A 26128-nucleotide genomic window follows, 5' to 3' on the forward strand; every position below is an offset into this window, starting at 1 on the left:
ACTAAGGTTAGTAGAGAAGTTCTACCATATATCTAATTAAAGTCCCAAAAGAAATTATTAAGAGAATAGGAAAGAGTTAAGTGTCTCAAGTATGCCTGACACATGTTTTAGCAATTATCAACATGTTGTCAAATTGGTTTTCCATATTATTTCAAAGTTAATCTCAGGCAGTGTAACATTTTGTATATCCTTTCATTTGTTCAATAAGAATACTTACTAGAATATTTACTAGTGTTCATTTCAAAACTTCTAGAGTATAATTTGTTGAACAAATCATTTTCAATCAGCCAATTCTGCCACTGTTTTCAGGAACAACAGTGGCGCGAGGACAACAGTTTTTGTTTGTTTATGATGCTATTACCTATGTTTCTATTTATTTTCTATTGTCATTAAAAGTCTACAAAGTAGGAATGATTCTACATTTAACTGTTTAAAATGAGATGGTTGGTGCTTAAAACAAGAAGCAAAATTATTCTCAGTGAATTTCTACAAAAGTGCAAGTCTTGAGTAGCATAAGCTTGCAAGTTCAAGACTACTACCTTCCTAATAGTCTGCTCTATCACTCTCTTCTCCAGCATTTTAAAATCAAGATTCCGTCTATAACTGCTCATCACTTTCACTTATCTCTTCTTCCCTCTTTAGGTATCCAATTCTAGGCTTCTCATGGTGATTTAGCTCTCAAATACCTCGAAGTGAGTTATCTCACTCTCTGGCCATGCCCCCTGGATGTCAGAGGTCTTCTGCTTAAGTAACCAGTGAGCCTGCTCCAGCCCACTGTCTACCCAGACATCAAGGACTGTAAACCCAGATCCTGAGCATACTATAAAGCCTGCCTAAAGCTCTTTAACAACTATCAACCACCTACCCGCTGGTGACAGTCCTCTACCCTCTCTCACCAGCCTCCTCTGCCCTTTTCCAGTCACACTTTGGCTGCATTCTCTATTTGGTAACAGTGTATTTGAGGAAAATCAAAGTATCTTCTTTGGGGAAAACATGTGAGAGTAGTTCATATTTTTTCACAAGCCACATGTGGAAAAGCCTCGACCATGAGGCTGTGCTTGAGCATTGCTTTTCTTTATATCTGCAGAAATTTCTAAACTGTTCTATTCAGTGATGGCCTGGCTCTCATTACAAAAGAGAACCACAGAGAAATCGGAGAGACCTAAATAATGAACCCAGTTGTCCTGCACAGGGCCTCTTCTTCCTCTGTGGAGAGGTCCAGGAAGTTAAAGTGCCAAAAAGCTAGAGCTTGTCTAGAGTAACCTTCCAGGTCTAGCTGTTTTTCACTTTCCTTTGCTCGGTGGTCCAGGATGCCTTCCCAAGGCTGCTTATGAACTGTCTCAATTCCATTCCATACAATTTGGCCTTAGTGAGCATATAGTCACCAATGGATCCTGAAGGGTCTGAAAAAAATTTGGATATAGAGATGAAATTGACAACTGCTGTCATTGGCTGAAGACAGAATTGGCTCAAATGGCAGAACATTACCTTTACCTGAGAGAGGGGTAGTGGGATCAATGCCTGCCTTCTCCAGTTTTGGGAAGGCAGATTTTATGAGGCAGATTCAAAGCCAGGAATAACCGGGTATCTTAAGGGAGGTAGTTAAAACGTTCACTTTTTTCCTGTTAGGTTGCTTACCATTCTACAGCATCCAAGACAGGAGCACAGTGGTGGGGAACAAATCCGGAGCAAGTGATGGCATTTAATGAGGGAAAAAAGAAGGCTGTGGACAAAAATTCCTTGTGGAATTTATTTTATTCTCTGTAATCATAAAAGCTTTTAAGGATTAGAACTGAAACTTAAGTGGAGTCTTGACAGATTCATATAAACTTTAAGCTGATATTTCTTTTTCATTATTTTCTGACTACATTATGCTCTGACTACATTTTTCTTTTTATTCAAAAAATGCATTTGAAAATATATATTAGTAGATTTAGTTTGTTTTCTATGTGCTATGGTCTGAATATTTGTGTCCCTCTAAAATTCATATGTTGAAAATGCAATGATCAGGGCGATGGTATTAGGAGGCAGGGGCTTTGGGAGATGATTAGCTAATGAGGGCAGTGTCTTCATTAAAAAAAAAAAACAACCCAGAATACAACTGATTCATTTTGCTGATTCACCCCTGGGAAGTTATTTTCAGTTCAATTAAGTTCAGTTGCTCAGTCATGTCCGACTCTTTGTGACCCCATGGACTGCAGCATGCCAGGCTTCCCTCTCCATCAACTCCTGGAGCTTACTCAAACTCATGTCCATTGAATCAGTGATGCCATCCAACCATCTCATCCTCTGTCATCCCCTTCTTCTCCAATCTTCAATCTTTCCCAGCATCAGGGTCCTTTCCAATAAGTCAGTTCTTTGCATCAGGTGGCCAAAGTATTGGAGTTTCAGCTTCAGGATCAGTCCTTCCAATGAATATTCAGAAATGATTTCCTTTAGGATTGACTAGTTGGATCTCCTTGCAATCCAAGGGACTCTCAAGAGTCTTCTCCAATACCACAGTTCAACACCATCAATTCTTTGGTGCTCAGCTTGCTTTATAGTCCAACTCTCACATCCATATATGACTACTGGAGAAACCACAGCTTTGACTAGATGGATCTTTGTTGACAAAGTAATGTCTCTGCTTTTTAATATGCTGTCTAGGTTGTTCATAACTTTTCTTCCAAGGAGCAAGCATCTTTTAATTTCATGGCTGCAGTCACCATCTGCAGTGATTTTGGGGCCCCCCAAAATAAAGTCTGTCACTATTTCCATTGTTTCCCCATCTATTTGCCATGAAGTGATGGGAATGGATGCCATGATCTTAGTTTTGTGAATGTTGAGCTTTAAGCCAACTTGTTTCACTCCCCTTTTTCACTTTCATCAAGAGGTTCTTTAGTTCTTCCTTGCTTTCTCCCATAAGGGTGGTGTCATCTGCATATCTGAGGTTATTGATATTTCTCCCGGCAACCTTGATTCCAGATTGTGCTTCATCAAGCCCAGCATTTCACATGATGTATTCTGCATATAAGTTAAATAAGCAGGGTGACAATATACAGCCTTGAGGTACTCCTTTCCCAATTTGGAACCAGTCTGTTGTTCCATGTTCAGTTTTAAATGTTGCTTCTTGATCTGCATACAGATTTCTCAGCAGGCAGGTGAGGTGGTCTGGTATTCCTATCTCTAAGAATTTTCCACAGTTTGTTATGATCCACACAGTCAAAGGCTTTGGTGTAGTCAATAAATCAGAAGTAGATGTTTTTCTGGAACTCTCTTACTGATCCAACAGACGTTGGAAATTTGATCTCTGGTTCCTCTGCTTTTTCTAAATCCAGCTTGAACATCTGGAAGTTCTCCATTCGCATCCTGTTGAAGCCTGGCTTGGAAAATTTCGAGCATTGCTTTGCTAGCATGTGAGGTGAGCGCAACTGTGCGGTAATTTGAGCATTCTTTGGCATTGCCTTTCTTTGGGATTGGAATGAAAACTGACCTTTTCCAGTCCTGTGGCCACTGCTGAGATTTCCAAATTTGCTGGCATATTGAGTGCAGCACTTTCACAGCATCATCTTTTAGGATTTGACATAGCTCAACTGGAATTTCATCAGGTCTGTTAGCTTTATTCAGTAGTGATGCTTCCTAATGCTCACTTGACTTCGCATTCCAGGATGTCTGGCTCTAGGTGAGTGATCACAAGTTGGTTAGCGATTTCTAAGTACCCGCCAGAGGATACCTGAAGAATGACGGTTACAAGACCAAAGGTGGGGGCGGATGTTCTTTATTAGAAGTCAGCTTACAAAACAAGAGGGCTTTGCTTGTGGCAATCCGCCTGCAATGAGGGAGACCTGGGTTCTATCCCTGGGTTGGGAAGACCCTCTGGAGAAGGGAAAGACTACCCACTCGAGTCTCTGGCCTAGAGAACGCCATGGACTATAGTCCTTGGTGTCGCAAAAAGTCGGACACGACTGAGTGACTTTCACTGTACAAGACAAGGTGGGGGATAAAAAATTACAAAAGCTAGCCCACTGCAGCACAACAAAGTCATTGCTTGGTTCTAACAGTGCTAAGGGACAGGTAAGAATAAACTCTATAGGACAAATTTAAACACATCAAAGATGGTGTAGTAGGAAAGGAGAGCGGAAAAGCGTCTCAGAGATGCTGGCAAAACAGTGCTCCAGGTGAGGATCGAACTCACAACCTCGGCATCACTCGCACACATACTGCTGTATAAGTACCGCGCGCTAACCGATTGCGCCACTGGAGCTCTTGCGTCTCGCTTCCGGTCACTCATTACACGCCTATGCACCCCAGTCCCTGCATCTCCACCACCACCGTCTCCGAGTCCTGCAACTGCATCCTGAGCACAAAGACACAAGTTCAGCTGCAGACACTACCCAGCCACCTATCCTGAAGGGCAGAGGGTGCTCTGCTAGCGGAAACGAGGATGGATACTTTCAACACAACTGCGAAAAGTGCAGACACCTGGCACCCGGGAGCCTCTGACTGCCTCGAGCATTCCGAGGAGGACGTTCGGGGGGCTGCCTGGGCTGGCGAGTCTTCTGCGGCTGCGTGGATGCTGGAGTCCTTCCGTTTGCCTCTCTCCAGGATGCTTTTCCTTGGGGCGTCAGAAGGTTTCCTGTCTGACCCTGGGGAGAGAGTGAAGGTGGGAGGACCACGAAGCCGTTGCAGGCTATCTCAGAGTGTGTGAGCACCCAGAATTCCTGTGGGCTTCCAGGGCACGTTTACTTAGTCCTCTTTAGTCAGGCGGCAATCTTCTTTCACGAGTTGGAAGACAGTTTACCCCCAAGGTATACCTCTTGTTGAAAGTCTTTGACTTTTTTAAAATGCAATATTTGGATAACTTAAGAATATAGTATTTGACTCTAAAATATTTGTATCATCAGCCAGCTGTGACCTGTATCTAAAATATTTGTATCATCAGCCAGCTGTGACCCAGTTGACTTTTAAATGTTGTGAATCCAAGTATATAGTTTCAAGCAATGATAACTCATTCTAGCCTGTGTGCTGCTAGGTTTTAAATTTTGGCAAGAATACAAACCACTTGGTGTGTAAATTTTTTTACTGTCCTAAGATTCTTTAAAACTGTCTCATTTTACTTTTTAAAGTTAGTTTTCTTAATAAGCTAATAGGGATCTCCATGGAGCAATACTTAATATCAAATTTTAGTATGATGTTTAAAGATGGAGCAAAGGATTCAGATTTCCAATAGTAACTATGATGATGGTTTGAGTAGAATTTATATAGGATTTCTTTTTTTAAAAGTACTTTTACATTTACTTTCTCAATCTAGTTCTATAGCAATCCTACAGAGGTAGATTTTTTATTGAAGTAATATATAAATGATACTCTCTAATCACTTACTGTGATTAAAAAAAATAAGTACAAATGAACAACACAGTCAATCTCTTGTGGAGTTTATATGTAAGAAACCCAGAAAAGTCATACAATTTTAAAAATGTATCAGTGAACACACTTGGATATAATAGAGAGCAGACAGCATTTGCACTCATGTGGGCAGATTGTTTACTAAAGAAAAAGAAATTAGCTTCTAGCCCTTTAGGTGACTGAGATGTCAAATTTCTATTTGTAAACTTATGGAAATTTTCAAACATAGTGAAGTTGACATAATTAGAGAATGAACTCACATGTAATTGATTTTACAATCATCAACATTTTACTAATCTTGTTCCTTTTATCTTTCCACTATTATTTTTGTTGGGGGGTCAGGTGTAGGTGATTGAAGGTAGGAGTGGAGGTTTTTTAAAGTAAAACCTAGACATATCATCTCACCCTAATTCTTCAGTCTGTACGTCTTAGAGATAAGAATTCTTTTTATCTTATTTCACTTTTCCTTTTTTTAATGTACGTGCAATATCTTTATCACATTCAGCAAATTTGGCAGTAATCTCTTACTAAAAGAAGTGACTGGGCCAAAAAGTAAGTGGCAAAACTAAGATTTGAATCCAGGTTCTCTGCCCTTGGGGTTTCCCTGGTGACTAAGATGGTAAAGAATCTGCCTGTAATGTGGGAGACCTGGCTTTGATCCGGTGTTACCCACTCCAGTATTCTTGCTGGGGAATTCCATGGACAGAAAAGCCCGGTGGACTATAGTCCATGGTGTCAAAAAGAGTTGAATATGACTAAGTGATTAATACTTTTCTCTGGCTCTAGCTTCTCGTACTTGATTGCTTTTCCAAGCCATTTTAAACAAAGAAAGAGTTGTCCTCTTTAAGGGAGTGTGTGCCTTCAAGTGAATGTGGCTGCTGCTGCTGCTGCTGCTGCTGCTGCTGCTAATTTGCTTCAGTCGTGTCCGACTCTGTGCAACTCCATAGACGGCAGCCCACCAGGCTCCCCAGTCCCTGGCATCCTCCAGGCAAGAACACTGGAGTGGGTTGCCATTTCCTTCTCCAATGCGTGAAAGTGAAGTCACTCAGTTGTGTCTGACTCTTACCAATCCCATGGACTGCAGCCTACCAGGCTCCTCCGCCCATGGGCTTTTCCAGGCAACAGTACTGGAGTGGGGTGCCATTGCCTTCTCCAAGTGAATGTGGAGTAATTAACAATTTTTTTAAATATTTAGACTGAGAGGTTGTCTATAAGGGAGAGAGTAAATGACAACTGTTTAGAGTAAACAATTTGCTTGCTAAATATGTTTATAGTTTCCCTTTATTCCTTTTCTGACATTAACAGAAATCTGTTTACCCATCTACTTTGTTTTCTGGGGTCAGTTCAAAGCTCAGGATAAAATATGGCACTCTTCTCAATGGGGCCTTCTACCAACCTTGAGACTTAAAGATATTGTTTTGCAGTAACTACTTTTCCTAGGTCTCAGGGCTGGTTTTCCACGTGCATATGATCATTGAAAGCAATCTTCACTTTGCTTCCTCTGATTTCATGAATAATCCTTCTTTTTTCAACCAATAGCATTATCAGGCTATCTTCTTTTAATAGTTCTACTGATTGACACATAAACCCATAATTCTAAGCTGGGAATATATTACTGTTGCGCACTCTAACATCCTAGTTTATTCTAGAAATATGTTGGTGTAGTGCACATACAACAAAAATTCAACTGAGAGAAACTGACAGATATACCAACCCCCTGTCCTAAAGATGATCCTTTTGTTCCTAGATTAGTCATTCATTCAACAAATATTTACTTAACACCTGCCTTGTGGCAGAATCCATAAGTGAATGCATAGACAAAATCTCTGCCTTCCCAGAGCTTACATTTAAGAAAATTTTAAACAGAGGTTCTTAGCAGCCCTCTGTTTTGTCTCTCTTTCATTTATCCATTTATTTGTTAATTCGTTTATCAAAAAACACACAGAGTGTCCATCATTGCCAAGTGGTATCTTAGACAACAAGGTTGAGATCAGAAAGTATTACATGTCAATATCATTCGGGTGGAGGAATTGAAGGGTGTAGAGTGAACCACTGTACCCTTAACACAAAACTGGTTTCCACTTACATCTTTCAGTTATTTCCCTGATTATCCTGTTTTCTCTCTATCAAGCATTCTTTAATCTTGTGCAGAGATATAGTATTCCTGCCTATTCCATATTAGAAGTCAGGACTAAGGGCACAAGCCATAACCTCTGCAGCATGCGTGTACCAAAGAAAACAAAGACACTGCTGGGTGGAGGGGGTGGGAAATGACATATTTTTTTAAAAAAAAAACAGGACCAGCAGGATAGGATCTCACATTTTTGTTGGGATGTAGAGTTCACATACTTATGATGTCACTAAACATTTCTGCCAATGAGGAGACAGGAAGGGACCACAAGGTTCTACTCTTGAAGAGAAGGCTAGGATGGGCCTCAGTGTTAAAAAGTACTATAGAAAACAAAATGTAATCAAAAGATGAAAGCTGAAACAGAAATATTAAGAGAAGAAATAAGAGAAAAGGTAACTTTGGATCTTTAACAGCAAGAGAAGAGGGGAAAGGGGCTGTGATTTGAGGGGAGTGATGATGGAGGGCAATGTTGAGACTGCAGAGCATAGGAAAATTTTTACTTCTCTTGACATCACTAGGGAATGTATTTGGTGTGCACATTTTTTTTTTCCTTTCTGTTAACAGATATTCACTGAGATCCTGCTACATGTAAAGCACTATGCTAAACGTGATAGGAAATTAAGAATTCAGGGCTGTTGTTCTCCAGGGACTTCTAGTGTAGGTGGTAAGACACAATACCCAGACACCCAGGAAAAGCATAGTAACAAAACAGAGTTGTGGATGGTTGTGTCCAAGTGGTTTAGACACGATATATAGAAAAAAGGAGAAAGATCTCAGTTCTTGCTGGTGAGGGACATAGGGTCAGTCTGTGACCTGTGGAGGGTTTGGTTAAGAGATGGGAAGGGGAGTTCTGCAAGCCTGAGTATGAAAGGCAAGGAGGTTGGACTTATATGGGCTTGTATGGGTGTTTCAGAATGGAGAGAAATCCCAAAGTAACTGAGGGCATCTGACTCATTTGCCTCCCCCTGCCCTTTTTTTCAGTCAGCACCCTTTTGTGTGAAATGTGGGATAGTTAAACCATACCGAGTTCTTATCCTCATCTGCAGTTTCACTGGTTCAGCCCTTCTGTGGTGGGCCTTCAGCCTCTCAACCTGGATGAAGATAGAAAACTCAAACCAATCCCTGTTCAGTGCTCTCTTTGCAATATGCAGTGGTGAGATCAAATGTTGGGTTCTACCATCAAAATCAAGTAAGTTCTGGCCTTGAAAGGGAGGGCCCTGTTTCAACCCTGTCCCTTCCCAGAATTTTCACCCTCCTTTTCTGCCCCAGCATACCTGAAGGAAGCAATTATATGCCCACCAGTAACAGTGGCTCATTTCAGAATGAGCCAGGGGACCAGGCCTCTCAAGGGATACCAGCCCAGCTAGAATCACTATTTTAGATCTTTTGGCAGCTTACTTCTCCCTCCATCCCTAAGCTTCCCATCAGTTGCCATTGGTTCCTACCTTAAAGTCTGCACTGCTTCTTTAGTTTTCTAGGGATTCAGATCCAGAAGGAAGGGGGCCCTAGAGGGAGCTCCTGGCCTTTCTCCCCTCTCCCTCCCTAATTCAGACTACTACATATTTGGTCAAATTTTCATGATCAGCGCCCTTCTTCTCTCCTTCTTCCTGAGCTTTATACTCCTGGCCTTCCCTCATTCCCTTCCTGATACCCGGAAACAGTACTTCATCTTCACAACCATCTTCTTCATCATAGGTAAGGGATGAAACAAAGAGGATTCCTTCAATCATTCTGGTTCTGGGCTGGGGTGGTGGTCCATTGGGCATAACCTCTTAGAAACTGTTGAGGGACTGTTCAGGGCAAAGGTAATACAATGACATCAAAAGGAAAGAAATATAGAGTATGGGGAGTTAAGGCAACAACTTAAGTCTTGGAAATTAGTCCTAAGGCCATAGATTAAGCTAACCAGATGGGTTGTTGTCCCCCCACCTCCTTTTTTTTCTGCATAACAGGTATCTGTGTGTTCCTTGCACTACTACTGCATTATCTGTATATTTTGAAGACAACTAAATTTTATAAGGACTTGAAAATCACCTTTCTCTACCCCTCTTTCTTCCTTATATTCAGCACCATACTGTTTTTCTTATCTGGTGAGTGTTCTTAGGGCTTAGGGAGTTTGTGGGGGTAGGTACTGAATTCAGAACAATTATATTTATGGGTTTCAAGTATTTCCCTTGAGTACTGCTAATTTTCGGACATGGATTTGGTGCAATGATATCTCATTTGCTCATTGCAGCTCCTCCTACTCTACAGTGTTAGAATGTTGCCTTTATAGAAGACATAGAATGCATTTCTCCTGTACATACTGTAAGAACCATGTCTTAGAGATTGAGAGAGAAATTATAAGATAGATTGTAGTAGAGTGAAGGGTGGGTGGGGTGAAGATTGGTATTGACAGATTGGTACTTTAGGTCCTAGACCATACTGTCATTTGTTAATCCTGTTTAAAAACTAAATTTCATAGTAAATATCAAGTTATAGTCATTTTCATCTTCAACATGATCACTCTTTCCTCAGGAATTCTCTGCTTGTACAGCACCCATCATTGTTGGCTTCAGTGTGTCCTAGTGCAACCAATCCAAGTGAAACCCATGCAAATATCAGTGGACAATGCGAACTCAGCCACAGAAAGGATACAGGGTAGAGATGGGTATCCTAACGTCAGTGATGGTGAGAAGGCCAATTTCTGAAGAAAAATCATGTCTACCCTGTAATTCAAGACTTCACAGCTATGCACACATTCTTGTTTAATTACTAAGACTAGAAAGAATTGACTTGTTACTAATCATTATTCAGATATGGATTAAGATTCCAGGAACTTAGGTCTTTCACTAGAGAGAAGACACAGTTGGGATGTGGGGAGGGCTGAGTGTGTTTGGCTCTGGGGACTTGAAGCGAAAAAACTCTTCACCTTGAAGATTCCCTAGGCATCCACCTCCCAACCCTCTCACTGGTATTCCTGGTCTCCTGGAAATAGATTTTTTTTTTAAACAGTAACAAAACTCTTTCTTCTGTGAAGCCTTCGTTTTGATAAAAAAAAATTTTCCCTGAGGAATTTTATGAGTGGAATCTTGTAACTACTGTATTGTTCAGGCCTCTATGTTGTTGAATATAACAAAACCTTATCCAAACTACCTCAACAACAACATAAAATGAATATATTGGAAAAGATGCAGGAGTAGCTCACTGACTCACAGAAAGTTCTGATATAATTAGGGTTACATGAGAGATGTTGGGGAGTGGAATTGGAACTCATTTCCTTCAAGATATTTTTTTTCCCCACTATGTATTAAAGGTTAATGGAACTTCCTGATCCATAAATACTAAAGTCCACAGATCTACTATCCTAAATTCCATTTGTTCATCACTTTCAATGAATCATCAAAGCCTGTCACTTCCACCTCAGCCAAACCTCCGTTCCCCTCTCTGAGCCCTCCTCACACCTAGTTATCTGTAACAGGCCTTTGTTATTCCTGCCCAGACCATGGTGTCTCTACACATGGCCTCTCCCTGCACTTCAGTCTACCTCTACAAATACTGCCCAATTTGATCCTCAAACACAGAGCTGAGAATGTTCTCCTTGAAGACCTATTTCGCCGCCTTCTGTCTTCAGGATAAATTTCTTATCTTGATTATCTTGATAAATAAAGATATTTACAAATTGGCACCAACCTATCTTTTGAAACGTTTTAATTCTTTTATTGTGATGCATCTCATACATGTCACATAAGCAAAAAATATCACAATATGTACAGTTGGAAGGATAAGCAAGGAACCACCATATCTAGAAAAAAAATAATATTGCTGGTATATTAGAAGCCTCTAATGCGCCCCAACAAGCTTTTACAGCCACTTTTCCTGCTCCTCCAGTTCCTCTTCCCTATGCCAATTAAAACTGTAGTTCTACCTCAAGAAACTGCTTTCCTCAAACAGACCTTTTGTAACTTCTCCTCACACAAATACCGAATACTCTGGCTTTTTATTTCCTCCTTCTTTATAAGGTCAAATTTGTTTCTCCTTCAAGATTAAAGTCAAATGTGATAGCAAGAAAAACTTCTCCTAACTTCCCCTCCAGAGTTAACTGCTATACTTCCATTCTGCTGGGAAGTCCCTGGTGGCTCAGTAAAGAAACTGCCTGTGATACAGGAGACCCAGTTTCCATCCCGGGATTGGGAAGACCCTCTTGAAGAGGAAATGACAACCCACTCCAGTGTTGTTGCCTGGAGAATCCCATGGACAGAGGAGACTGGTGGGCAACAGTGCATAGGATCACAAAGAGTTGGACACAACTGTGTGATTAGCACTTTCAGGCTGCTGGCACATTTTCTTTTTTATTTCTGGAGTAGCACTTCTCCTGTTGTAATTATGGATTTAGATTTGTCTTTCTGACTTGATGTTAGTTCTTTGAGGAACTCAGATTAATCTTTACCTTTGAATCCTCCAGTTTCACATTCTGCTTTGTAAATGAATATTCAGTAAATGCCTTTGGAGTTATTAAGATTAAGTTTTAGAATATTGGGAATAGTTGGACATTACTATTAAGGATGGTTACTTTTTATTGACAGCCTAAATAGTTGCCAGGACTTGACCTGCTTTATGTAATTTAATCTCACCACAAACCTGCAAAGTAAGTATCATCTCCATTTTGTAGATAAACTAATGGGGTGACTTAAAAGTTAAGTGATTGGCCCAAATTCACATATTCTAGTAAAGGGCACAGTCTCTCTCTAAAGCCTGCTCTCATTTTTCCATATCAAGTTTCTTCTACATGAACAGTGATAAGAATAGAGAATAAATAAGAACCTGCTGTGTAGCACAGAGAATTCTTCTCAGTACTCTGTAATGGACTATATGGGAAAAGCATCTTAAAAAAAAAAAAGAGTAGATTTTTTTACATGTATAACATTCATTTTCCTGTACGTCCAAAACAAACACAACATTGTAAATCAATGATACTCCAATAAAAATTAAAAAGAAAAAACTTTAAACATACAAAAAATAGAGAGTAAATTTTAAGACAGAAAGTGTTCAACTATGCTTATGCTGGAAAGGAACAGATTGTGATTAAGAAATAAATTTAAAGTGTCAACTGTTAAAGACGCTGCAAAAATAAACCTGGGGATCAGTGAGCATTATATCTTTTATAGACAAATTTAGGTAGCATAAATTACTGATTTCCAGAGTTAGGAATTTAAGACTCCTGCCCTGCTCTGAAACTGTTTAAGGCTGAGCTTCAGATCGCTACACTATCATACACTTGTTAGCCTCTGAAACTTTAAATTCGGAAACTGTAGTGTCATTTTACTATGCAGTCATGTTAAGATCTGTGATGTATGGCATTAGTAACAACCACACTTATACAGTTCTGATTTATAAGTCAATATGTCATCATGAGAGACTCTTGAGAGTCCTTTGGACTATAAAGAGATCAAACCAGTCAATCCTAAAGGAAATAAACCCTGAATATTCATTGGAAGGATTGATGATGAAGCTGAAACTCCAATACTTTGGCCACTTGATGCGAAGAGCCAACTCGTTGGAAAAGACCTTTATGCTGGGAAAGATTGAAGGAAAAAGAAGAGGGCTGTGGAGGGTGAGATGGTTAGATAGTATCAGTGATTCAAAGGACATGATCTTGGACAAATTCCAGGAGATAATGAAGGACAGGGAAGCCTGGCATGCTGCAGTCCATGGGGGTCAGAGAGTCAGACACGACTTAGCAACTGAACAACAACATGTAATCATGTACAACTAATGTACTTGTTCTAAATACAAATACTGAATATAAGCTGTATATCAGATGCTTTTTGTAATGGTTAGCTCTGGAAATTTATGTCTAATGTTGACACTGACAACAGTGGACTAGGCAGCAACAAGGGTTCAGTTAGTTCTTCCCCAAGAGGGTATTAAAGTATTAGGTAAAAAAAAAAAAAAAAAAAAGAAACCTTTCTGTGCAAGAAAGGTGTGAAAGAAAATCAAAGAAGTATGGGAGAGAGAGTGAAAGGCAGGAGTCTCCAGTCAGCAGTTTGGACAGGACCTGCAGTTTGCCTTGAACTCCCGGGTTTTGGTACCAAATGATCTCAGAAGGAGAGCAGTGAGCAGTCCTGAAAAGAGATCTTGGTTTCCTGCCCAGAAATTAAACCTGGGGAACCTGGATGAAAACTGAAAGTTCTAGCCACTAGACCACTGGGGGCTAGAAGCTAGAAGCAAAATGGCCCCAGCTTTTGCCCCTGTTTGAAAGCAAGAGTGTTGCAAGGAGGCAAAAACTATAAAAACAGGTCCAAAGTTTATTATCAGAGACACAGCACAATGTATGGGAGAGCACACAGGAAAACAGCTTCTACCTAACTAGCTTAGATAGAAGACTAACTAACTTAGATAGAAAACTAGCTTCTATCTAACTCAGAAGCCAGGCAGAGAGACACACCCGGAGAAGAATGCAAGGCGTCCTGAGCGTGGAGGAGCTCAGTAACGAGGTGATGTAAACCACTTATATAGGATAGTCCTTCTGGGTCTTTGTTGCTGCTGCTGCTGCTAAGTCGCTTCAGTCATGTCCGACTCTGTGCGACCCCATAGACGGCAGCCCACCAGGCTCCACCATCCCTGAGATTCTCCAGGCAAGAATACTGGAGTGGGTTGCCATTTCCTTCTCCAGTGCATGAAAGGAAAAAGTGAAAGTGAAGTCGTTCAGTCGTGTCCGACTCTTAGCGACCCCATGGACTGTAGCCTACTAGGCTCCTCCGTCCATGGGATTTTCCAGGCAAGAATACTGGAGTGGGGTACCATTGCCTTCTCCGTGGGTCTTTGTTACCTTTGGCCAATTATCTTGCTCCTTACTTCACATCTGACTGGTCTATGGATGCTCTCCAAGATGTGTGTGCAACATTTTTCTAAGATGGATCCCACCACAGAGGCCTATGACTGCCTGTCCACATTTATTATGAAATGGAGCCCACTCCCTTTTCGACCCCCAAGAAGCCCTTCCTGTGTGTGTATGACAAGGAAGTCTTGCTTGACCTCAGGAGCGGGCAGCTTATCTCTTTAGCAGAGCTCAACTTTTAGCTTTGTCCTTGGAGTGTCTGGGTGAGAACAAAGGCTCCATTTTACTCCACTCGACAAACACCAAGTGTCTGGCCCAGAGGCCCACTGTCTCCTGCCTCAATGTGAGTTAATAAGATAAGGAATGGAGGTCTTGAACATGCTAAAAAATGCTTACTTCATTTTATTTCAAATATGGGGATGGTGTAGGGTACAGCAACTAATATTGCTTGTTTGTTCCACCACCAGTCACCAACAGCAGAGCCCCTATTCCTCCTTTCGAACAGAAACATGATTTCATTCACATAACCTTTTCTATACTGCCTTGGCTTTGCAGGAGGTGGACCCTATCTCAGCTGCAGAGGAAGAGTTATGATTGATCTAACTGATCACAGTGGTCACATTCTTGGCAGTACTTGGATTAGTTAAGAATGTGTGATACGAATCTAGCCAATGTGAGGGGGAAATCCACTAAGGAATGTATAAGAGAAGTTGTTCTCAACAAGAGATACAATAAAGTCTGCTTATTTTCCTGGAGTTTATCTTGATATAGTGAGAGTCAGAGGTACTACGAAGAAACCAGCTGGTGTATAAGATCCATATAGTGAGAATGACAGAATGCAAAGACTCGGTCATTCAAAAAATCTTGGTTCTGAATAGCATCATAGAGTCACTGAATTAATGAGGCTCATAGCCTCCCTACCTTCTTGACTTGTCATGTATGATAGTAAATCCATTGTAAGTCAGTTGAATGCTGTCGTTTGAATAATTGTAGAGCTATTACTGAAAGTGTCCTTTATTGGGGAAGAATCTTTGGGCTATATGTCTTATAGTTCTGTAAGAATTGTGTTCCAAGTCCTCCTGATCACTGGCATTATGAAAACTCAAAACAAGCTACCTAAATGGTATTAAAAATATTGGTCTGGTGTGCCCTTGGTTCACTGTTTTTTCATTGCCATCAGCAGACTCGGCATTTTCTTCGCTTAGAAGGCCTACTTCTCAGCCGCTAGCTCCAGCCCAGCCCTACTGTCTGATTGTCACTGGCTTCAGACTTAATGGACACATGCCCAGCCTCTACCCCTGAGTACATAAACAGCCACCATGAGCCTCAAAGTATATTCAGGAAACTAGAATTCTACTGCTGTACTTAGCATGCCTTTGCTCTTGAAACATCTGGGTTGAGATAGCATGGAATTACAGACTCATGATGCCTACCTGTACCAAACTGTTTTCCTGATGCTTACAGGCATTTCTCTCAACTCTTCATTCATGCATGCAGACTTTTAGTATAAAATTAGTCATTGTAGATACAGAGCATGCTGGCCTTAAGAATATACAATTGAGTGGAGAGGACCGCTGAGCAAACAGCTGTTCACAACAGTGTGATAAATGCCGAAATGAGGGGTGTGCTCTGAACCCTAGGTGTACAAGGAAAGAACACGATCCAAACGGGGGAAGAATTAAGAACTCGATTAGCTTTGCGAGTATTTCTGTTATTTTATTTGTTTACTCTGGCCCCTGTGTCCCGGTTTCCTTCCACTCTCATTAGCAAAGTCCTAAGAACTCCATCATTTGCTCCTTCCAGGCCCTTCACCACGAGGTCAAGGACCTTAGGCTGGCAGGTTATTGCTATAATGAGGCTTCAGAGTAGACCGTAAATCTTTATATCCTCTCATCTGGGAAAGTAGACGGCAGACAAATCAAAAGAAGAGCGAGTGTACATCGGCTACATCCAGAAATACCATGATATGAAAATGCAAAAACCTCTTAAAGGCTAATTAATGATGGTTTAAAGAGCACCCATACGAATAGGGCCAGTGGTGCAATGGATAACGCGTCTGACTACGGATCAGAAGATTCCAGGTTCGACTCCTGGCTGGCTCGAGGTCACCTCTCCCCCCTTTAGGGGGATGGTAGGGTGGTGTGTTATTTACAACCCACCTGAGACTCTCTTATTATGAGGAAGTCCTCTTAAAACCTTTATTGTCACTTGTTCGATCACCACAAAGAATGGAGGGAAGGTGACCGGGGCGGGGCTAGAAAAGATACTCAAAAGAATAAGACCGGAATCTTGCACATCACCTAATATCTTTTGTACTATCGCCTGTTGCATGGAAAACTCTCCCTTTTGAGAACACTTGCCTCTTGAGAATATAGTGCTCTCTAGAGAATAGAATCCTCGACGAATCCTGCTAAAATTTCTCCAACGTGCAGCTGTCCGAGTCCACACCGAAACAAGCAACAGCGATGTCTTAAACAACAAAGGAGATAACTGTAAGTAGGGAGGGCAGAACGCGTGGGAATCGGCGGTCAGGTCTTAGAAGAACCTCGAGTGAGGAAAAGCAGTTCGTAAGCGTTCAGGTCTTCACACAGTAAACGAGGACGATGTGGATCTTTAGCAAGGATTGGGCGATGCGAATGGGATCTGCTGGGAGGAGCTGCCAGCATGTTTCCCTGCCCCGCAGGTGTCTGCAGAACATCAACCCAATCCCGCGCTTTAAGCGCAGCAAGCGCAGCCCAGGGTCGGCGACTCAAATTTGAGAAGTCCCTGCGGTCGCTGCCCTCAAGAAGTGACTCCTCGTAAGGGCCGAGGACGCTCAAGCAGCCGGGTCAGCTGACAGAAGGGCAGTAAATGGACGAATTTTTCTCAACCTGTCTCCTGAGATCCACGCTGCAAGAGCGCTGGAGGCGGCTGAAGAAATTCGAGGACAGACAAGAGAAACGAAAACAAAGAGAAAGAAAGGGAAGAATGGCTCCTTTCATCCTGGCTGCGTTGTGGCCTTTTAGGATACTGTAGATCAAATTTTTTCTTTTAAAGCCTGGAATAGGAGGTACATTTCTAGAGTCAAAAGACAGACACCACCAATACCACCGCCCGGGTTGCTGAGCCAAAGTGTGCCCGGCAGGAGGAAATTCTTTACGAATTTGCATTCTCATTCCCTTCCTGCTTTCAGACTCATCAGTACCGACCCCTCCCTCTAACGAGCCACTCGTTGTAGTTATGATTCACTCTGTTCAGGGGACTTCTAACAAGGTAATGGCTATCTTGATTATCTAGATTACTAACCAAGTTGTAGCCAAACGCTCCGGGAAGCAAACTCACTCAGAAGGACAGCGTGAACAGTGGAGTGCAGTTTATTACACCGGCGGGTCCAAGGCAGAGTTTCCTTCTGAGCCAGGGACCCCGACCGATTTTTGTAACAACCTTTTATACCTAAAGTGTACGTGCCCAAGCCCACATCCCCAAATTTCTCAAGTCTGCTCTGGAAAATGTTAGAAAGAGATACAATCAGGTTACAGCCATAATTCACAATCTGAAGGTCACCTAGTCATGCAGAGTAGCCCACATCAATGGGCATTACAAAGATTACAGAGGTGATTGATTATATAGTGGTTTATTACACTCTTCCTGGCTCCAGGGAGGCTAGGTGCGAGTTCAGCCTGGTCGGGTATTTGTCCCTTGGGGGGGATGGGGAAGGGAGCTGCTAGGCCATTTGGTATGTTGTCTCCATGGTTACCAGATAAGTAGGCCAAAGTTCATTGAGAGGGCAAGATGGAGTTCCTTTCCTTTTAAAAATGGAGTCAGTCCAGTCAGGGCAACCTGTTCCTTTCCTTCTTCAAGGTAATGGAGTTAACAGCAGGCTGTAACCAACCTAACTGTGAGAAAACTAACACCCTCATCAGATCTCTCAAGTGTTTCCCCGAAAGCTGAATAATAAACCACGTTCCAGTATTTTCCCCTCCTTCAAATTCATTAGGAAGACTTTATCATCTCTTTATTATTAGCCTGAAACTTTGGTAACTATGAAACTTGACAGTAGGAAAGTTCAAATGTCATCTGCTCAGTCTGATGACCTCAGCTAAAATGCAACCTACCCTGTTACCCCCATAGCCCTCAATGTTTCTAGACCCACTTCCTGCTTTATTTGTCTCTATAGGGCCTGAATGACACTCGCTGACAGAACACCAAATTTCCTCTTCTTCCTCTCCCAGACAGTCATGTTGATCAAAGGCAAACAAATAAATACATACATTCAGTCCCTCTGCTCCTGGATTCTTGTCCAAATCCCAGTTTCCATTCCACCCATTTTTCATAAAGGTAGATATTTTGATTCTCCTGAAGTTTGCATTAACTTCTGATTGCAGTCCCAAACCTGCTATTTGTAAAAGGAAGCATAGGTTTTCTTAACATTTCTGTTGATTGGATTCCCTTTCTTCTCAAAACAAGTCAATTCGATTGACCTTCTGTACACAGAAAAATAAATTCACATTGAACCCCCACATTAGTATCTTCACAATGGGAAAGGAAAGCTTCACTGATCACCCTACTGGATGAGGCTGTTGCATTCAACTTCAAAATTAAAAGCAAATTCCTCCTCCAGAGACAGACACCAGCCTCACCCCGTGTCCCCCCTGCCTCTTGTTTGTAAAAAAAAATTTAGCATCTGAGATCTTCCCTCAACTTCAAAGAGCGAATTTAATCAGAGAAGTGAGAAAATGCAGAAACAAAGGAAAGCAGTCAAAAAAGACAATAGTTTAGCCATAAAATAGAGCGGAGAGCCTTTAGTTTCTCCTCAAGGGCTATGGTTAATACTATGAGCCATATCCTTGAGTTATTTTGCAGATACTAAAACTCCCACCAGATGAAAAAGTTGACTACATGCTGACCAATAGTTTGTAGATCTCAGACTGGTTGGAGGCAAAAACTGACAATTGTTACCCAAAATACTACCTTATTACCTCACCATCAGCCAATCAAAGAATTGCACATTGGCTCATAATACACCCTGAGACAGTCTCCCTCACACTATCACGCTGTCACACTGTCCTGGGCTCAGTCGCTTCTAACTTTTCAGGACCCCATGAATGGTAGCCGGTCAGGCTCCTCTGTCCATGGGATTTCCCAGGCAAGAATACAGGAGTGGGTTACCATTTCCCACTCTAGGGGATCTTCCCCACCCAGGGATCAAACTTGAGTCTCTTGCATCTCCTGCATTGGCGGGTGGATTCTTTACCACTGAGCCACCTGGGAAGCCCTTGATTATACACCCTGAGACAGTCACCCTCACACTGTCTTTAAAAACCCGGCCTTGAAAGACTTTGGGGTATCTGAATCTGTGGAGCTAGTTCTCCTTGCTTGGCACCCTGCAATAAATCCTTCACCTTCCTTCATCACAACCTGATGGCAGCAGACTGGCTTTGCTGCTCTGGGGCCAGCAGCCCAAAGTTTTGTTTAGTAACCTACGATAAATAGTTTTGTTGCCAAAACTCAATTAGACTATATGAAATAATCTCCACAAATCTCTTAGCATGATTAATAGCATATAAAGTTGAAAAAAAAAAAAAAGGAAGACTTTTTAAAATTAAGTTCAGTTTATGTTTTTGTAGGGAAGAATGTCTCCAGTCACGTAGATGCAAGTGGAGATGTAAAGATAGACAAGTATGGGCTATAGACAAATTTGAAGAATACTGATTCAGTCAGTCAGAGAAATAATATTAACTGAGCACCTTCTACGTTTCTTCAACAAAGATCATGAAAGATGTAAGATCGGTTGAGGGCAGGAAACACGATGTCTTTCGAACACAAGACCAGCAAAGGACAGACACAATGAATTGTCCTTAGTGCTGAAGTATAGATGGTCCTGTCTTAGGTTGAATACTGGAAAGGCATGGACTCTACCTTTCATAAATATGGAATCCTACCCATGTAGCATTGACTTAAACATCATGATTTTCAAATAACATAGAGTAGATTCTTTAAAAGCTGAAAACAGATGAAGTAGACATGCTTGGAAAATGCTGTTTGATATTTTAATTTCAATGTACAGACATTAAACTGTCTGCCCTCTTAGCGCAGCTGGCAGCGCGTCAGTCTCATAATCTGAAGGTCCTGAGTTCAAACCTCAGAGAGGGCAGGCCCTCACTTTTTTCATAGTCAGCCTGGTGAAAAGCCAAGTTGAAAGAAAGTGTGTGTAATCTGTGCTTAAAAAAATCAATACAAAAGAAAATCAGCAAATGCTGCCAGATAAGCATTGGGTGGATGTTCCAATATTCAATATTCTCTCAAGAAGATGGAATCAATTTTCTTGCTTGTTGCACCTCTCAGCAGTTTGAATGAAATGGACAAGAAATTTAGATTACACCAGAAAACAAAAGTTATACTATATTTTTTACCTTCCTCTCCTCCTGGTGGAAGAAGCAAGGGAAGTTTTCTCTTCCAAATTTATGCTCTAAAGATTGTCCAACCACAGTTAAGACATGGGGAAGGGTAAAATCATTTATTTTTTAAATCATGTAACAAATATTTCTTGTTAATGTACTGTTCCGGGTGTAGTTGAGAATTTGGGGCTCTCCCACTCATTGTGTATGTCTCTATAAAAACAACTGTGGTTGTTACAAGATTTTGGAAATAAGGCATATATATAGGAGGAGGGAGTGGGGTAGCTTTTGTAGATCTAACCTGTAGATCTAGGGTAGTTTCTGTAGACCTAATCTGTACCACATTCTAGAAAGTGTCCTGAAAGTTTATTGATTTTATGCAAGTCATTTGATTAGTGTTGCAAATAACTCAAATATCATCACTCCCATTTGAAAGATGGAATTGAATTTCAGGAGAGTTGAATCATTTTTCTCAAGTCTGCTAGCTCTAAGGAGCAAAACCAGACATGAAAAGCTGGTTGTTTGTTTGTTTTCTATATGAAAAGATGTGAGTGTGTCTTTTAGTTTAAGGTATAGTCTCATAAGTCTATAAGGAATACCAGTTCCTCCCTTCATACATTCATAGAACAAATTTTTAAATGAGTGTATTTATTTTTCCACTCATCAGACACTCAATCAAAATCACTTCTGTGTCTGCCACCCAGGTTCAAGACTTCTAAGTGTCCTTGACTACTTCTTCTCCCTCAAATCTCTACATATGGTGTCTTGACACATACTTAGATACTGTAGATCCTTCCCACACAACTCTCCAGAATCTCTTTCTTCTCATGCATCTATGCTTGATCTATTCTATGTTTATGGAGAAAGTATTCTGTGCCAGACAGTGTCTTGGACTGGAGATGCAGAAAGACTCATGCTACTGCTAATCTCAGAAGCTAAAAAAATAAACCTCAATCCCTTAATATAACTTCTTTTTCATTCTCCTTAATTCCAGTTCCCCCATTTCCTACCTATATGGCATTCGAAATTAAAAATTTATCATAAAATGTTACTTTGATTATGTAAGCTGTCTGCACGGAATTTTTTCAAGTGTTCTTAAGACTCCAGTTTTCTCCCCAGTGTATCATCATGCATCCAGGCTTTTCAACCGCTGTTTCCCTTCATGTCTATTTCACACACACAAACGCACATACACCTACTCCAATTGAACAGGTTATATTTCTGAACACAGGAATCCCTACCCTCCATGCCTTTTCCTTCCATCCTATGTCCACTCTACATCTACATCCTTCAATGTCCATACATTTTTCCTTTTCTCTATGTCTCACCTCTAATTTCTGATGGCTCTTGCATGTAATAGTATGTACTTCTTTTTTGTTCTTGCATATAGTGTAAATATGTAACTTCTCAAGACCTGCCTCAGCAAGAATCCCATAAATATTCCAGAAATAAAGCACTGTGTAAGTTTCTGTAGTGTAGTGGTTATCACGCTTGCCTAACACACTGGAGGCCCTTGGTTCAAAACTGCGCAGAAACAATTGCTCCCTTGTACCTTCTACCATCTGGGAAAACTCAGCCCTCTGCCTCCCCTAAAGGGAATCAGTGATCATCTCATTTCTGTTGCTTTGCTGTTTTAGTTTCATGTTTAACAAACAGGTTATCAATCTGACATAATCCGGCCGCATTAGCCCACTGTTCTGGGTGAGTCCTCCCAAATGGGATGTGGTCTCTTTTGTTGGGAAAATCTGAAACCCATAGTTTTTTGGCCAGATTTTGTCACAGTGACTTTCTTTTTTCCTTGGCAGAGGAATAGGTACCAACTGCTCTCTTGCCTTGGAGGATCCTTGAGAAGATGGACCCTTAGTCCAGCTTAAAAACCTTGACATTTCCTGAAGTTCTGGCAGCCTGGAAGAATGAATAATGACGTGGATACAGTCCACTGAAAAATGGAGGGAAAAAAATGCATGCTGGATGTGGGGAATTAGCTCAAGTGGTAGAGCGCTCGCTTAGCATGTGAGAGGTAGTGGGATCGATGCCCACATTCTCCAGTTTTTACTCTTTCAGCCGAGGAACTGCAAATCTTCCAAATTGTGGAAAGAAAGGAAAAAATTCGACACTTTGGACCCTTCCCTGGGCTAGGGCAAAACAGGACAGCCCTGGCTCTATTGGCCTTCAGTATGTACATCTCTCATTAATCATAAATCTAGTAGATAATAAAAATCAACAAACACATTAAAAAATAAACACCACCATACATCAATGGATTGAACTGACCTTATATAGCAAAATCACAATGAAGTTCTACTAAAGAGTTGAGGGAAAAGCAAGATGATATCAAAAATAAAAAATCAAGAATGGTCAGATTGAAGGAAAGGACATTGTGGAAACAAACATTTTTTTTTTTTTTAAAGTATTATTTAGTTGTAAGTGCCAGGGAGACTGAAAGTAGTGAAACCAGAAGAAGACTGTCCCTCATCAATATACATACTAGCTCCAGAGGTCTGGGTGGTCAGATTTCTTCTGAATCAACTGGGCCTACTGCAGTGCCAAGCACAGGGCAGCTCCCCAATGAATATGTCCTGACTGAATGGAAAGGAAGTGATAGCTTTAAGAGAGTTTCACAAGAATAATAGTATTTGCCAGGACAGTGAATGTGGATTTTGAAGATGGAGAATGAGCCAAAATTGACTTGGAAGTCTAAGTCAAGAACACCAGCACGGAAGAGGTTAGGAATTAAGAGTTTGGATGAATGAGTTATTTTGGAGAACAGACAGTGAGATCCTCAGCTGCAGCAGAAAAAAAAAATCACAATTTGAAATTTAAAATCTGTTTCTCAATTCATGCTTTGCTACTTAGCAGCTCTGGGACCTTAACTTTTCTGAGTCTTCATTATATCCCAAAAATGTAAATTATGATGCATACTTCTGTTGCTGAAATTCAATTTGAATGTATGAATTCATCTCCATAAATTCCTTAGTATAATTATAAGGCTGAAACAAATGAGAAGGTTTTGAATTAAGTTCAGTTTGTGTTTTTTTGTAAGGAGAATATCTTTGGGCATGTAGATGCAACTGGAGACATAGAGTGAGACAAAGAAGTATGGAGTGCAGACAAATTTGAGGAGTATTCATTCACTTAGTCAGTCAGTGAACTATTAATAGTATTAACTGGGTACTTCTTAAGTTTTGAATATAAGTTTTGAATATAAGGTTTCAAGGAAAGTGTAAGAGTGACTGAGGTCTCTGAAGGAGGCAACAGGCAGATCATTAGACCAAAAGAGGGAAAAAGAGCAGCAAAAGACCAGTACAATCGTTACTGGACCAGTACAAATGGTACTGCAGGCCACAGGGTCCAATTGTTGGGTATACACTGGAAAGGTGTGGACTCCACCGTTCCTGGATGTGGAACCCTTCAGGTGCAGCACTGGTTTAAATGGAATGATTTACAAGTAGCATGGTTACATTCTTTAAAAGTTGGAAACTGATGGACATGGATAGAAAGTACTATTTTATATTTTACCTTCAATGCCAGGATGCCTGACCATCTGCCCTCTTAGCGCAGTAGGTAGCGCGTCAGTCTCATAATCTGAAGGTCCTGAGTTCAAGCCTCAGAGAGGGCAGGTGTTTTATATTTGTTGTTCGGTCTTGTCCAACTCTTTGCAACCCCATGGACAGTGGCACTCCAGGCTTCCCTGTCCTTCACTATCTCCCAGGCTTCCCTGTCCTTCACCATCTCCCGGAGCTTGCTCAAACTCATGTCTATTGAGTTGGTGATGCCATCCAACCATCTCATCCTCTATTGTCCCCTTCTCCTCCCGCCTTCAATTTTTCCCAGCATCAGAGTCTTTTCCAGTGAGTCAGTACTTCACATCAGGTGGCTAAAGTATTAGAGTTTCAGCTTCAGCATCAGTCTTTCCAATGAATATTCAGGACTGATTTCCTTTAGGATTGACTAGTTTGATCTCTTGCAGCCCAAGGGACTCTCAAGAGTCTTCTCCAATACCACAGTTCAAAAGCATCAATTTTTTGGCACTCAGCTTTCTTTATGGTCCAACTCTCACATCCATACATGACTACTGGAAAAACCATAGCTTTGACTAGAAAGACCTTTGTCAGCAAAGCAATGTCTCTGCATTTTAATATTCTGTCTAGGTTTGTCATAGTTTTTCTTCCATGGAGCAAGCGTCTTTTAATTTCGTGGCTGCAGTCACCATCTGTACTGATTTTGGAGCCCAAGAAAATAAAGTATCTCACTGTTTCCATTGTTTCCCCATGTAGTTTGCAATGAAGTGATGGGACCAGATGCCATGATCTTCGTTTTTTGAATGTTGAGTTTTAAACCAGCTTTTTCACTCTCCTCTTTCACCCTCATCAAGAAGCTCTTTAGTTCCTCTTTGCTTTCTGCCATAAGGGTGGTGTCATCTGCATATCTGAGGTTATTGATATTTCTCCCAGCAATCTTGACTCCAGCTTGAGCTTCATCCAGCCCGGCATTTCGATGATGTACTCTGCATATAAGTTAAATAAGCAAAGTGAGAATACAAAGCCTTGACATATTCCTTTCCCAATTTGGAACCAGTCTGTTGTTCCATTTCCCGTTCTAGCCATTGCTTCTCCACCTGCATACAGGTTTCTCAGGAGGTAGGTAACGTGGTATTGCCATCTCTTTTAAGAATTTTCCAGTTTGTTGTGATCCACACAATTAAAGGCGTAGTCAATGAAGTGGAAGTAAATGTTTTTCTGGAATTCTCTTGCTTTTTCTATGATCCAACGGATGTTGGCAATTTGATCTTTGGTTCCTCTGCCTTTTCTAAATTCAGCTTGTACATCTGGAAGTTCTTGGTTCAGGTACTGTTGAAGCCTAGCTTGGAGGATTTTGAGTATGACCTTGCTAGCATATGAAATGAGTACAGTCTGTGGTAGTTTGAACATTCATTGCCTTTCTTTGGGATTGGAATGAAAACTGACCTTTCCAGCCCTGTGGCCACTGCTGACTTTTCCGAATCTGCTGGCATACTGAGTGCAGCACTTTAACACAATCATCTTTTAACAGCATCAGCATCACTCTTCACCTGTACCACTCAATGTCCATATTTTTCCCTTCATTGTAACATGCTCTTGTGTCTTATTTCTGATGGTTCTTATCTGTAATATTTTGTACTTTTTTATTGCTGTATCATATGGTGTAGATATATAATTTCTCATGACCTGCCTCAGTAACAATGGAAAAATATCTTAAAATAGAACAAAGCGTGAGTTTCCTTAGTGTAGTGGTCATCACTCCACCTAACACGCGAGAGGTCTTTGGCTGGAAACCAAGCAGAAACAGCTGTGTTTTTTGCCTTCCACCATCCAGGGAAAATCAGTTCACCTTCTCCCCTAAAAGGAATCAGTGATCATCACACTCCTGTTGGTT

At 41.1% G+C, this 26128-nt stretch overlaps 1 protein-coding gene and 5 non-coding genes across 29 annotated transcripts; 5 read left to right on the forward strand and 1 right to left on the reverse strand.

The window, feature by feature from the left end:
- Positions 1–4149: 4149 nt before the first annotated feature.
- TRNAI-UAU (transfer RNA isoleucine (anticodon UAU)) lies at positions 4150–4243 on the reverse strand. The gene is made up of 2 exons: positions 4206–4243; positions 4150–4185 (listed from the first exon to the last, which is right to left on the reverse strand). It is a non-coding gene; the product is annotated as a tRNA-Ile (tRNA).
- Positions 4244–7798: 3555 nt separating this feature from the next.
- LOC145518477 (transmembrane protein 225B-like) lies at positions 7799–11187 on the forward strand. Of its 24 annotated transcripts, none has more exons than XR_014062934.1 (6): positions 7799–7908; positions 8498–8705; positions 8987–9211; positions 9469–9606; positions 10034–10186; positions 10977–11187. XR_014062934.1 is itself a non-coding variant. In XM_081523104.1 (6 exons), exons 1-6 carry the CDS (start codon positions 7864–7866, stop codon positions 11132–11134), a joined length of 846 nt encoding a protein of 281 aa, XP_081379230.1. In that variant the 5' UTR covers positions 7799–7863; the 3' UTR covers positions 11135–11187. The 24 variants fall into 24 exon arrangements, 5 of the variants coding, with proteins under 5 accessions (XP_081379230.1, XP_081379232.1, XP_081379231.1 ...); XR_014062920.1 differs by having other exon boundaries at positions 9068–9211; positions 9584–9606; XM_081523104.1 differs by having other exon boundaries at positions 9068–9211.
- Positions 11188–16365: 5178 nt separating this feature from the next.
- TRNAR-ACG (transfer RNA arginine (anticodon ACG)) lies at positions 16366–16438 on the forward strand. Its single transcript has one exon. It is a non-coding gene; the product is annotated as a tRNA-Arg (tRNA).
- Positions 16439–20396: 3958 nt separating this feature from the next.
- Positions 20397–20469, forward strand: TRNAM-CAU (transfer RNA methionine (anticodon CAU)). Its single transcript has one exon. It is a non-coding gene; the product is annotated as a tRNA-Met (tRNA).
- Positions 20470–22688: 2219 nt separating this feature from the next.
- On the forward strand, positions 22689–22761 carry TRNAA-AGC (transfer RNA alanine (anticodon AGC)). Its single transcript has one exon. It is a non-coding gene; the product is annotated as a tRNA-Ala (tRNA).
- A 1498-nt stretch (positions 22762–24259) lies between these two features.
- On the forward strand, positions 24260–24332 carry TRNAM-CAU (transfer RNA methionine (anticodon CAU)). Its single transcript has one exon. It is a non-coding gene; the product is annotated as a tRNA-Met (tRNA).
- The last annotated feature ends 1796 nt before the right edge of the window (positions 24333–26128 follow it).

This window comes from Giraffa tippelskirchi, chromosome 8, assembly GCF_054371585.1.
Source record: "Giraffa tippelskirchi isolate mGirTip1 chromosome 8, T2T-mGirTip1v1.2.pri, whole genome shotgun sequence".
Taxonomy (NCBI): domain Eukaryota; kingdom Metazoa; phylum Chordata; class Mammalia; order Artiodactyla; family Giraffidae; genus Giraffa; species Giraffa tippelskirchi.